The sequence below is a fragment of the Micromesistius poutassou genome (assembly GCF_964030765.1).
Source record: "Micromesistius poutassou genome assembly, chromosome: 19".
NCBI lineage: Eukaryota > Metazoa > Chordata > Actinopteri > Gadiformes > Gadidae > Micromesistius > Micromesistius poutassou.
This window is the reverse complement of record NC_140289.1, coordinates 10580349-10593021: the sequence shown is the minus strand read 5'-3', so window position 1 is coordinate 10593021 and position 12673 is coordinate 10580349. Positions and strand designations below refer to the sequence as shown.

The following is a 12673-nucleotide window of genomic DNA, read 5'->3' as shown; positions in this document are numbered from 1 at the left end:
TTCCTGTTTACCTTTGAGCAGGTGCCATGGATGAGATAAATGAGGCCCGTGCCACTCGCCTCAGTTCTTTTGGCACTCAACAGCCACTGTGGTGTCCTTAAAGTTTATTCAGCCTTGTATTCATTAAAGTCGCCATGCCGCTTATAACAGACGGAAAGGTGATACGCTTCCATCTCCAAGTCCTCCATGGGATAAATGTAAAGGAGAGCCTGGAAAAGAAGGAGAGGACGTGGGTGCTGGGGAGTAGGCTGTTTGGCGTTTCCCTGGATAACGTCCCGAGGCGCTGCATCCCTGAGTTCGGTCTGGTACCCTGGTGAGTAGTGTTGTGTTGTCTAGGGCGACCGACGATTATAACATGGAAGTATAGGATGAAAACCTCTCGTACCTGTCAGCTTCTTGGTAGATGCGTGCTTGATCCTGCTGGAGCGCGCTGGGACCGTAGGACTGTTCCGGAAACCAGGTTCTCTTACCCGGATCAAGGCATTAAAGGTAAGGATGGGACCGTTTTTAGATTTGACGTATGAAGGAATCTAAATGTATAGAGGAATCCTAGGTGTTAAGTTAAGTAAAATGGCAAACTACTGCTTTAAAAGCAGTCTGGCAGACTATCAAAACTGAAATCTAAAACAACAACGGGAGGGTACTTCATAAGTAAGTTGCATCCGGCTTTTAAAGATAAATAAAGTTCAACTTCACCCCACAGGCGAAGTTAAACCGCGGCGAGGGCTGCCTGTCCACAGCCCTCCCGTACGACGTGGCGGGGCTGGTGAAGGCCTTCTGCAGGGAGCTCCCCCAGCCGCTGGTCCCCTGTGAGCTCCAGAAGGCCCTGCTGCGGGCCCAGGCGCTGCCCAGCCAGCCAGAGAGGACCTCGGCCCTGCAGCTGCTGTCCTGCCTGCTGCCCGCCTCCAACGCCTCCCTGCTGCACTTCCTGTTCACCTTCCTCTACCAGGTCTCTCAGAGGTGGGGATGTGAAAACACTGCCGTTGTGTGAATGCTGAGGTTATGCCCTCTGTAGCTTTTTTCAAGTCCGTATTCCAACATTCAGGGTTATAGATATAACAATTATTCGCCAAAGGCGAAGTGAATAAAAGTGAATTCACAGAGCCTGAGGTGAATAATTGTCTTAGTGTATATACTACACGTGAACACTCCAAAAATAAACAAGATAACACTTTTTGCCGGGATTTATTTGTTTTTATTAGCAGATTATTTGTTAGTATTAGAGTGACGAGCCGACCGTCACGCACTGAAAACAATATCCCAAGTTTGAGATCTCAATCATGGGATATTGGCCAATATCCTGAGATAGCGAACCAATCAAATTGTGCCATCTAAGGAGGTTCACGTGTAGCATGTACTAATTCTACTGGTTTTATCTGTTTTTCTTTTATGTATATTCAGTATGATATTTCATTATTCTGACATGCTTATTCCTTGCCAAGACTTTTTGTGTTTTATACATCTTTACTAAATTTCAAAGTGCCATAATAGTCTACTTTATTGATAGGATCCACTTAAAGCAGTATTTTATGATCAGCACAAAAGGTTTTTGTAGTCACACAAAAACATGAGAGCCGTGAGACTCAATCAAAACACAATTGAATCAAAGCAAAGCGGGGTTAGACAAAAGATGACCCATTTTGCTGCTGTGGTTTGTTTTTGGTCAACCGTACCAGAGACTCTAACCTCCCACCCCGACCTGCCCCCTGGTCAGGTGTGCAGAGAACCTGATGACCAGCAGTAACCTGGCCATGGTCTTCACGCCCTGCCTCCTGTTCCCGTCCGACGCCTCCAGACTGTCAGAGCGAGATCTGGAGCTCAGCAGCGAGGTGCTCTGTGCCTTCATCAACAGCCCCCGGCTGTTTGGTATGACCCCTTCTCTTGTTCTCATACGGACTGGACCTTGACTCTGATGTGGTCTAGGGATCGACCCATATGGATTGTTTTAGGGCCGATACTGATTTTTTTTTTTTCATCAGCCTTGGCCGATGACCGATACGGGCTGCCCATGTTCTTGAGCCGATTATTTGGAGCCGCTACTGCTTTTGCTCCCTCAATTTAGATCATAAAAATGACACAATGATAACAAATGTTACAAGTCTCAATTTTAAAAAGGAACATTTATTGAACTGTCTGTCTGTAAATCATACCGGGGGAAAAAAAGAATAATAATAATAAAAATCGACCGATGCCGATACACGTAACAAACACAAATATCAGCCGATAATATCAGCTGATCACTAATGTGGTCCCGTTGAAAACCATGGAAGGATGATCAATAGGGTCTCTCCTGTCCCCCAGGTCTAATCCCAAAGGCGGTGATGGATAGCAGGTCTTTCCTGTTCGGCTCCCGTCGCCCACGAGACGCCCCCTCCAAGAAGAAACACAAAAGAAGATACAGCTTGCGAGGTCGGAAAAAAACGCTAGCTTGCGGTCTTCTCTGGAGCGTTTATGAAATCTGCACACATATAATACAGCTCTCTCCATATGAGAACCTCATGACTAGTTAGATTCCCCCCTTAAAGTCCTTCTTCACGTGTTACATTTTTTCTTCAATACATGTAGCGGTGCTGTCCCCCAAGACACTGGGCTGGGATTGTGAGGACCACAGCCAGCACCCCCGGCCCTCCACGCATCTCAGGAGGTGTCTGGGTGGGAAGGCTTTCCCCAATGTTCTGCTCTTCAGGGCGTACACACCGCTCCCCGGTAAGTACTGTGATGATCCCAGACGCAGCACAAAGTACAGCAGAGTTGAAACAAAGTGGTTGAAGCCAATGCTGGTGGACTTGTCGATCCACTGTTCCCCCGGGTTGATGCTCCCACTGGTAATGTCACTTTGTCACGGGGAAAAGCAGATTTTGAAGTGGCTTGGAATGGCTGCTTACAGCGACACCTGGTGGTCAAACAGGGGAAAGAGTAAAATAGTCAACTCTGAAGCACACTGAACCTTTTTAATTTTTGACTGAGCAAGACAAGACCCCAAAGGAGAGAAGGAATCTGTTTAGTTTGTAACGGATCAAAGCACACGATCCTTGGTGTACCGGGGCTGTATTTATTTTTGATCACCTCACATATAGGATATATTTATGGATGCAAAAATTCAAAACAATATTATATTGACATATTGATTGGCCTGACATCAGCAAAGCATGTCAGGACTAGTTTGGATCTTTTCTTATGGAGGCGATGACATGTGCGTGCTGATCTGGAGTGTTCTGTGAAACGGTCTGTAGGTCACCTCAGTGATGTCAGCAAGGACGCATGCCGGACCCCACAAGAGAGACTCAGAAGGTGTGTGTGTGTGTGTGTGTGTGTGTGTGTGTGTGTGTGTGTGTGTGTGTGTGTGTGTTATATATTATGTCATGTCTGTATTGACCATGAACCCGTTGGTGTGCAGACTCGGCCGCTTCTCCAAGTTGCCCGGCGGTCCAGATTCTAGAAACTCTCCCATACTAACCAGTGTGGGAGAAGCCAGATGGCAAACAGCCTGGAGAAGAAGTTCTACGTAATGTTGAATGTGTTGCAGTAATGTATTTATACGTTCAGTTATTTATTTTTTTAAACGGTCTTGCTTTGAAATGTTTATGTCTGAGGGAACTTGTTTCTGTCCAACAGATTTTCTCCTCGAAAATCTAAATTTTTAATAAAATATTTTAAACGAATAATCATCCTGGTTGGATGAATTGTGTTATTTTCTATTCTTTGTGTTCACCGGCCCATTGTGCTAAAAAAAAAAAAAACGCGAGTCACCACCACCTGCTGAAACCAGAGAGCTACATCTGGCCTGATGTTGACATTAGGGAGCAGCCAATGAGCATCATGGATGCTTCGTGTCTTAGCAACTGCCTCGACGAGCCGTGAAGCGCGGCGGATCAGCATCCATCCTCCTGCACTGTAGACCAGGGGACGCTCAGCTCAGGTAAGGCTTTAAGGCTCAGAACACATTTCTGTTGATACCCTTATTGTACCCTACTGACGAGCGGGCTATTTATGATACTGTAAGCCTGATGTGAGAGCTGATGCACGCCGTGTGGTCCATTCCGCCTCTTAATGAGCGGTTTTATCTCTAATGCGCCATAATTGTCTTGTTTACTTCAGACGTACAGTCGCCAGCACGACACAGGCCTACGCTCCCATTTAAATACGCTTAGTTAGATAACAAAAAACAAATCGCACGTTTTATTTTACATTGTCAATGTAACAGTCGTCCACAGGACACTTTAACCGCCAGTATGCGTCAGTCTCGGTTATGGTTTGGGTTACATAAGGCAAATGATCTCATCCTGTGAACCCATGCGTATCGGTTTCTCTCACATACGTGATCCCGTAGAGACAATGGGTTCGGTGGTCCGGTTATCGCTGATCGGCATCCTGGCCTACGCACTGGTGGACATGGCGTCAGGTCGGAGCCCCCGCATGGCCACCCAGGTGTCCGAGGCCGAGATCCAGCGCCTCCTGCACGGCGTGATGGAGCAGCTGGGGATCGCTCGGCCGCGGGTGGAGTACCCCGCTCACCAAGCCACCAATATTGTGGGACCGCAGAGCATACAAGGTATAGGTCCTACCTCACGTTGCATTTCACATTACCTAATTCTATTAAAGAGCTATAAAGAGCTGCTATTTCTGTGTTTTGTCAAAAAACATTTTTTCAAATTATCTATTATATCCTTGAAATTATCGACAACATTCACTTGAAAGTGATGTCTGGTGCACTACCTCTCGTTGGCCACCAGGGGGTGCGCATGAGGGCCTGCAGCACCTGGGCCCTTATGGGAACATTCCGAACATTGTGGCGGAGCTGACGGGCGACAATGTTCCCAAGGATTTCAGCGAGGACCACGGCTACCCCGACCCCCCGAACCCATGTCCTATTGGAAAGACCGGTACGATCCAGATAACCCATTCCAACCACAATGAGTTGTCAAACTTGTCAAACTGTCTGAATATATCCAATTCATCCGTGGCCTTTTTTTTTTCTTTCATATCACCAACAATTTACATACATAAATTATCGAAAGGGTTTTCTCCCTTTTTCATTGATGTTTTGTACTACCAACCATATGGGCATACATTGTGTGTGTGTGTGTGTGTGTGTGTGTGTGTGTGTGTGTGTGTGTGTGTGTTGTGTGTGTGTCAGCGTCAGACGGGTGCTTGGAGAAGGCCCTTGACACTGCAGAGTTCAGCAGAGAGTTCCAGAAGCACCAGCACCTGTTTGACCCCGAGCACGACTACCCCGCCCTGGCCAAGTGGGTGAGTTCAGAGGGACAGACGGCAGATGGGCCGTCGAGAACATAACCCAGATGAGAGACATGGAAATAGCCATGGACGCCTACATTTCTTAGCAATTCAAGACATGCAGTGCATGTTGTTGTTTTATGTAGAATGTCTAATGATTCCCTTTTCATTTTTACACCCGGCATCCTGGTGGGTTAATTCCTTTATTCAAAGAAACTTAGGCCATTTCTTAGCGGTTTTATCCGCTTTAACGGCTGCTCTGCAGTATTTAACAGTCATGTCTTTTGTACATTTGTTGTACTTGACAATAAAGTTGCCTTTGACTTTGACATGTGTGTGTATGCGTGTGTTAGACAAGGCCAGGATAGAGCGTTGACCTGCGTAGACGAGGTTTGAAACCCTCTCCCGGAGGAGAGCAGTCTGTTGAGGACGCCCAGACCACTTTGTTGACTCTAATTCAGAAACAAAAGGGGAGGCGCGGACAAAATAAAATGGAACGTGAATGTCTCTCATCTTTGTTTTTTTTTCCCTTTCTCTTCAGAACAAGGAGCTTTTGTACCAAAAACTGAAAGGCGGGCCCAAAAGAAGAAAAAGGGTAGGTCTATGATAAAAGAAAAACATGATCTCATTCCTTAGCAAGAGTGGTTATCGTATGATGCATCACAGCCATGTAAACTCCTTTACTCAGTTTACTAAACTCTACATTTACATTGAATCCTTTAGCAGACACTTTGATCCAAGGTGATTTACAAGTTAGGCTGAGTACAAAAAAAGATCATATCTATAAATATAAATATATATATATATTCTAGCAGCTACAAAAGAGGTTCCTATCATACGGTTATTCATCCAATACAATAGCAACGTTAAAAACATTTAAATTTGTGAAAAGATACAGGTCTCTTCAGGTACAAAGAAATAATAATTGAAGAGCCCAATTAGGTACATTTTATTCTGTTAACTCTTGTCTTATAACTTGATTGAAAAACAACCCTGGTTTTAGGGGCTTGTTTTTCACCAAATAACTAATGAATTATAATGACCTCCTGTGCGTGTGTGTGTGTGTTTGTGTCTGTGTGCATGTGTGCGTGCGCATGTGTCTTCGCATACACATCCATGCATCCTTCCATGCACGTGGAATCAATCCGTCCAATAATCCCATGATGTGTCCTAATATGTTCCAGAGTGTTAACCCGTACTGGATGGGCCAGAGGCTGACTAATGTGGTCGCCAAGAAATCGGCACCCCAATTCTCTGACGAAGAGGGGGAGGAGGCCCCGACCACTTCTGTCAGCGGCAAAACCACCGCAGCCCCCCGAACTGCACACTAGCGGGTACAAATGTCGAGGGGGTCAAAAGTAAAACGGCGTGAACTGCAGGGAAAGAATGCGGACGAAGAAAACCATAGAATTATCTGTTTACAGCGATCAGGGTTATTCAACATGCCATTGTTTGTATAGTCATGGTATCTGTTTGTTCGGTACTTGGAACTTGTAGCAAATGGCACATGTGGCAAGTTGAATTATTGGTAACTAATCCCTTCTGTAGTGAACCCAGAAGTTAGTTTCTAGGGGGAAAATGCTTCTAGCTTGATGAATGGTTTGGACCTACATTCTCAACACCCATGCTTGCCCTAACCAATAAATGTTATGCTACCTTAAATGGCCCGCACTGGTAACTGCACCTTGACATATTGCTTTGTGTTTGGTTAATATGCTCTTCAAATAAAGTCGGCTACTTTCATTTCAACTGTTGGGAGTCGGTCTTTCTTGAAAAGTGTCTCAGCAACCAAGGATGGAGCGCGACTTGGGGGTGTGTTCCACCGAGTCCCATTATAAAGATGCAGTGGGAGCGAGACTTTTGTATGTCATTCACAAATCCTCGTTTGACGTCGGACGTCTTTCACTTTACATACCGAACGTACCCACGCAGTACACGTGTGTTGCTACTTGTTTGGATAAAAGACAGGTGAGTCCAATTCATTTTTAACTGCATATTTGACATTGCGCGTAATCCATGCGTAAAAGCCTCGCGTAAAACGGTCTCTTAAATTCCGCCTATTTCTTTTCTTTGCCATAGGTGCCATCATGAGGACTTCGGTGTTCACATCAGCCGTGGTTTTGGGGATTCTTATCGGTCTGAGAAGCACAGATGCCGGGACTTTCCCTGGTACTTTTCCGCATGCCTACAAATACAACCCGAACGAATCCGAGAGGTCGCACCAAACCCCCATTGCTGGATTTATCGCCCGTGCCGTGGCTCCGGCGACCACCACCGAGGACGTCCTGGAGTCCAGTCAAGAGGCCTTGCACGTCACGGAGCGTCGCTACCTGAAGATGGACTGGTGCAAAACGCAGCCGCTGAAGCAGACGATCCACGAGGAGGGCTGCCTGAGTCGCACCATCATCAACCGCTTCTGCTACGGCCAGTGCAACTCCTTCTACATCCCGCGGCACGTCTACCAGGAGGACAGCGCCTTCCAGTCGTGCGCCACCTGCAAACCCAAAACCTTCACCACCGTCACCTACACACTGGTGTGTCCGGGCCAGACGCCGAGTACCAGGAAGAAACGGGTGCAGCGCGTAAAGCAGTGCCGCTGCACGACCATCGACCTGGACTAAATCTCTCTGCGGGGACAGAGGTGGATGTAAACGGTGCAGAGGTCAATGGTGGAGAGCAGTACTCGCGACAGACGATGCGAACCTGAATAATGGGACCTTATATGACTATATGCCTGTGCAAGGGCTGCCTATAACGAGTGTCTGGTGGTTCTCCCCAAGAATATTTGTTCACAATGTTACTTAATTATTTCAGCACTTACCCAGAATTTCAGTTAGGCACTTGTCGTAGATAGTGCAGCAGGCCATGTACGACAAAGTGAGAGCATCAGCGGGACAACGCCTGTCGCCTTTGGATCTGTCACTCATGGGCCTCTCTAAACTGGCATATTAATAATAATTGATTGAATTTATATAGCGCTTTTCTAGACACTCAAAGACGCTTTACAGTGAAGGGGGGACCTCACTAACCACCACCAATTAACTCAACTTTATAGCTGACCCTCATTTGACTCGCCTATAAGACCTATAGGCTAGAATATGTTTTATTAAATGGCATTCGTATTGTTTCCACTGTGTGGAACAAATGCAGAGGGCATTCATTTTATTCGTTGTACACTTTGCACTGTTAACTGTGTCCTTCTATGAACTGAAATGTAAATATGTGTATAGGTGGGGAACAATGATTGTGTGAATGGTTGTGAATAAACTTTTGAACCTGGCCACATTTGAACCATGTTTTCTTTGATGCTTAACTTCAGATGAGACAAAAGCACACAGTCTTTTATAGAAAAAAAACTTAAATCCACTTAGCCGTTGAATCAGCGTTGAGGCTTTATTTGGCTAATTAGGCCTATAATATAGACTAGGCTCCTCATTTTAATGTATTGGTCTTATTGGATTGTAGTAATTAGACATTGATATACTGGCAATTTCTGGATTACATTTAAGACTATAGCTTATGTTTGGTATATGTTTTAGATGCTATCGGCTAATGGTGTATTTTACAGCATTTAGGGTTAGACAAAAAAAAAGACAACAAAATGTATCATATCAACATTAAATGCCAACATTGGTAGAAATCCACATCGTGATAGTGAATGTGAACCTTTTGGCTTTCCATAGAGTCTGACTCCTTCATTGTCTTCCATCCTCCTCTCCCCCCTGTGTCTCAGTGGGAAGCCTTTCTGTCTCTCTGTCGTAGCCGGTCTTTCTGTTGGGGAATCATACACAGTTGATCCAGCTCAAAATGTAATCATATCTTTTCACACATTTTAATTTGAGGTACGACTAAGCAAATAATCAACACTCAAAACAATCAATGCAATAAAATCTGCATACAAGATGTAGCGAGCATATTTCAATGTTGTTAGTTAAATAAGGGGCGATCTAAACGTAAGTCTGTACTGAGCTCTGGTGTCGTCTGGGATGTCTGGGTGTCTCTTACCAGACTGTTGGGGTTGACCTGCCTGATCTCAACCTTCTTGTCTTCTGTGATCCTCTTCACCGACTGCTCTGCCTCTTTTAGTCTACCAGCGACAACGACAACAACAGAAACAACATCAGTTGTCAATTTACTCATCTTCAGTGAAATATGTTCTGTGAGGGTGTTACAGAAATACCACGGGATTAGAAAGTAAATGCGACAAATATATAGGTTATACTGTTGTAATATGGGTGTTTTTTTTCAACCATTTTGAAAAAGCCTGCTGGGTAACACAAATAAATGATGGTAATCCCATTTTATTTATTGAACCTTATCCCTCCCATTTCCACCCATTGATTAATGACCCAGCTGTCCTTTCTATTCACAGTTTAGCAGTGATGAAAATGTGAGATTTAGCGATCTTGAACAGAATTGCTAATGAAATCGTTCATCACTTAATTCATGGTGAATTGATTAATTAATTATGCATGTATTATACTACAAAATTAGAAGATGTCATGCCTTAATGCAACACACACACGCACCAGACGCACACGTACACACACACCCACACACGCGCACACACACACACTCACACACACACACACACACACACACACACACACGCACACATGCACGCATGCACACACATGCACACGTACCCAGAAAAACACACACACACACACACACACGCACACACACACACACACACACACACACCTTTCCTTGGAGAAGTTCTTGCTCTCCCTCTTCCACCGGGTCTTGAAGTCAGCACAGAACTCAAACCAGAGCAGGAAGAAGTGGGCCGTGGTCACCTCGCTCTCCCCGGCCTTGGGTCTCACACCAAAGTACCGCACCACCGCCTCAAAGCTGCCTCGCAACCAACCAAACCCCATTCATCACAGACAAAAAGAGAATATTATTACATTGCATTATTATTATATAGAACATAGGGTTAGGGTTAGGGTTATTATAGAGATGGTGCTGTCATGTTTCATTACAGGTAGAGTGTCTGTCTCTTGTGATAACCTGTTTCTCTGTGATATCGTGAGCTGGTTTTGTTATAAGCCAAGGTGGCATAGAATTATTAGAAAGACATTTTGTGTGTCAACTAGGGTCAACACTCTTACAGTAAATAAAGAGAGTCCCTTGCCACCTTAGTTACTGTTTAAATAAGTACCAATTAGTTACAGCACATTAGTCTGCAGAAGCTGAAGCTTAGAATGATTGAGATGTGTACACACATTCACACACACACATACACACACACACACACACACACACAGACACAGACACAGACACACGCACACACACGCACACACACATACACAGACACACACACACAGACACACACACACACACACACACACACACACACACACACACACACACACACACACAAACAAACACATACACAAACACACACACACATATACACATACACAGACACACAAACCGTTTTTGAGAAGTGATCAAGAGTTCTGAGGCCTCTTCATGGTTTTTCCGTGCTGAAAGAGTGAAACACACAATCGTGAAATGGATCCGTCACAGTCAGCATGCTTATTTAAACACATTCAATATAAAAAAAAAGGAAATCAGTCAACTATTATGAGATATGCATTTTACATGCCATCGTATACATTGATAAAGAAATCTTTCTAGAAATGGGCTGCATTCCATTTTTAGCATGACAGGTTCCCTTCAGCACACTGAAGCACCCTCTGAAACCATGACGACTTTGCATACATTGCTTTCGCCTTGCACAACTTCTTCTTTTTTTGGACATGCTCGCATGAATTGATGTCTTAGGCCGGGGATCTTTCAGGGATCGCCAAACATCTTTGTGATCCCTATCTGCGTGTCTAGCCTTCACCCTGACCTACCTTCCCCCCGTCCGCCCCCTCCCCCCCCAGCTATCTCCCCTCAGACAGATACCGAGATGCAATGTACGGAGACTTTGTAGATATTCACCAGGGCAACAGGACGTGGGCCGTCCTCATCGGACACAATCGAATAGTAAGGAATTGAGTTAAGAGAGGTAGAGAGAGAGAGAGAGAGAGAGAGAGAGAGAGAGAGAGAGAGAGAGAGAGAGAGAGAGGTAGAGAGAGGTAGAGAGAGAGAGGTAGAGAGAGGTAGAGAGAGGTAGAGAGAGGTAGAGAGAGAGGTAGAGAGAGAGGTAGAGAGAGAGAGAGAGAGAGAGAGGTAGAGAGAGGTAGAGAGAGAGAGAGGTAGAGAGAGGTAGAGGTAGAGAGAGAGAGAGAGAGAGGTAGAGAGAGAGAGAGAGGTAGAGAGAGAGAGAGAGAGGTAGAGAGAGAGAGAGAGGTAGAGAGAGAGAGAGAGAGGTAGAGAGAGAGAGAGAGAGAGAGGTAGAGAGAGGTAGAGAGAGAGAGAGAGAGAGAGAGAGAGAGAAACATATCAGACAAATGACTGCTTCTATGTCTACTGAACATACAAAGAACATAATTCTCCACAATCCACAATCCCGAAATCTGTACGTGACAATCAGTGACAAAGAAAGTCTGTGTGAAATCAATACGTTTGCTTCTCCACTCGTCTAATCCATACATGATGTGCATGTTGAACGTGTCGTCCTGGGACATGTGACACGCTGTGTTGTTGTAAGCTGCCTGTGCTCACCAGTGAGAAGGAAGGCCTCCATCCTGTCCTGGAAGGGCTGGCGGTGTTCCTCAGGGGAGGCGGAGCTCACCGCGAGCACGTCTTTCTCACACACTGGCAGGATGACAAATTAAATACTAATGATTACACCACTTTTAGGTGGATGTGTTACAGTGATGTGTGTGACTTAGGCCCAGTTCCCATTTCTCTCCCCTGAACAAGAACACTCGCTTTGAGTGCCCTTAGTCAGCTCCTGAGCTGGCTAGCGTTCAAGGGTTGATTTTAAGGGGAATAATACAGGGCTCCCACTTGTTCCCCCTAAGTATTGGGACGCCCTACCCCTTCGCCGGAGTGGCAAAATCTAGGGTTAGGGCTCAAATCTAGGGGAAGGGGGAGAATTGGGACCGGGGGCTAATTGTATGCCGACACATTGAATCCCTTGGGCTTTTGTGTGCATGCATATGAGACTGAGGGACGACACCCAGTCCCTTGGCTGTGTTAGTGATGAGATGTCTTGTGATTAGGTTCTTGTTTTTGGAGTGCACATGCGTTTGGTTAGAACAACGCAGAATTGATTCAATGGGCTGCAACCTTAACACTTATTTTGGTGCGTGAAGTGTCAAACATGATAACGGTTTAGTATTAGATCAAGGATGGAGTCTGACGTTTTAGCTATTCATTCAAGATGGTCAGGTGGCTTTAGGTATGAGATGGCTGTGTTGAGGTTTTAGAGTTGAGGGTTGAGGGTAAGGATCTGGAGAACAGCACTGCATCATGAGTAAAATATATCCAAAGATGTCTTTGATAGTTTACTTTATTTTCTGACCTACCGACACTG

At 45.3% G+C, this 12673-nt stretch overlaps 4 protein-coding genes across 4 annotated transcripts; 3 read left to right on the top strand and 1 right to left on the bottom strand.

Moving 5' to 3' along the window:
• Positions 1-134: 134 nt before the first annotated feature.
• On the top strand, positions 135-3456 carry LOC311364304 (inactive Rho GTPase-activating protein 11B-like; the record flags this gene model as incomplete). Its single annotated transcript, XM_084484291.1, has 6 exons — positions 135-313; positions 393-489; positions 704-960; positions 1715-1866; positions 2566-2706; positions 3398-3456. The coding sequence occupies 6 exons, from the start codon at positions 135-137 to the stop codon at positions 3454-3456; spliced, it is 885 nt and encodes a 294-aa protein (XP_084340417.1).
• An 879-nt stretch (positions 3457-4335) lies between these two features.
• Positions 4336-6566, top strand: scg5 (secretogranin V; the record flags this gene model as incomplete). Its single annotated transcript, XM_084484290.1, has 5 exons — positions 4336-4552; positions 4734-4883; positions 5138-5250; positions 5777-5830; positions 6420-6566. The coding sequence occupies 5 exons, from the start codon at positions 4336-4338 to the stop codon at positions 6564-6566; spliced, it is 681 nt and encodes a 226-aa protein (XP_084340416.1).
• A 756-nt stretch (positions 6567-7322) lies between these two features.
• Positions 7323-7856, top strand: grem1a (gremlin 1a, DAN family BMP antagonist; the record flags this gene model as incomplete). The annotated part of the gene is made up of 1 exon (XM_084483547.1): positions 7323-7856. One exon carries the CDS (start codon positions 7323-7325, stop codon positions 7854-7856), a length of 534 nt encoding a protein of 177 aa, XP_084339673.1.
• Positions 7857-8604: 748 nt separating this feature from the next.
• Positions 8605-11951, bottom strand: fmn1 (formin 1). The gene is made up of 5 exons (XM_084483689.1): positions 11857-11951; positions 10676-10727; positions 9940-10089; positions 9241-9322; positions 8605-9006 (listed from the first exon to the last, which is right to left on the bottom strand). The coding sequence occupies exons 1-5, from the start codon at positions 11876-11878 to the stop codon at positions 8965-8967; spliced, it is 348 nt and encodes a 115-aa protein (XP_084339815.1). The 5' UTR covers positions 11879-11951; the 3' UTR covers positions 8605-8964.
• Between the last annotated feature and the right edge of the window lie 722 nt (positions 11952-12673).

Bases quoted from the DNA above. Each gene is read 5' to 3' on its own strand.
- fmn1 (XM_084483689.1), bottom strand. From the start codon at position 11,878: ATGGAGGCCTTCCTTCTCACTG. The intron at 10,090-10,675 runs GTTTGTGTGTCT...GTTGCGAGGCAG, and splicing joins TTGATCACTTCTCAAAAACG to CTTTGAGGCGGTGGTGCGGT. The intron at 9,007-9,240 runs GTAAGAGACACC...ATTCCCCAACAG, and splicing joins AGGTCAACCCCAACAGTCTG to AAAGACCGGCTACGACAGAG.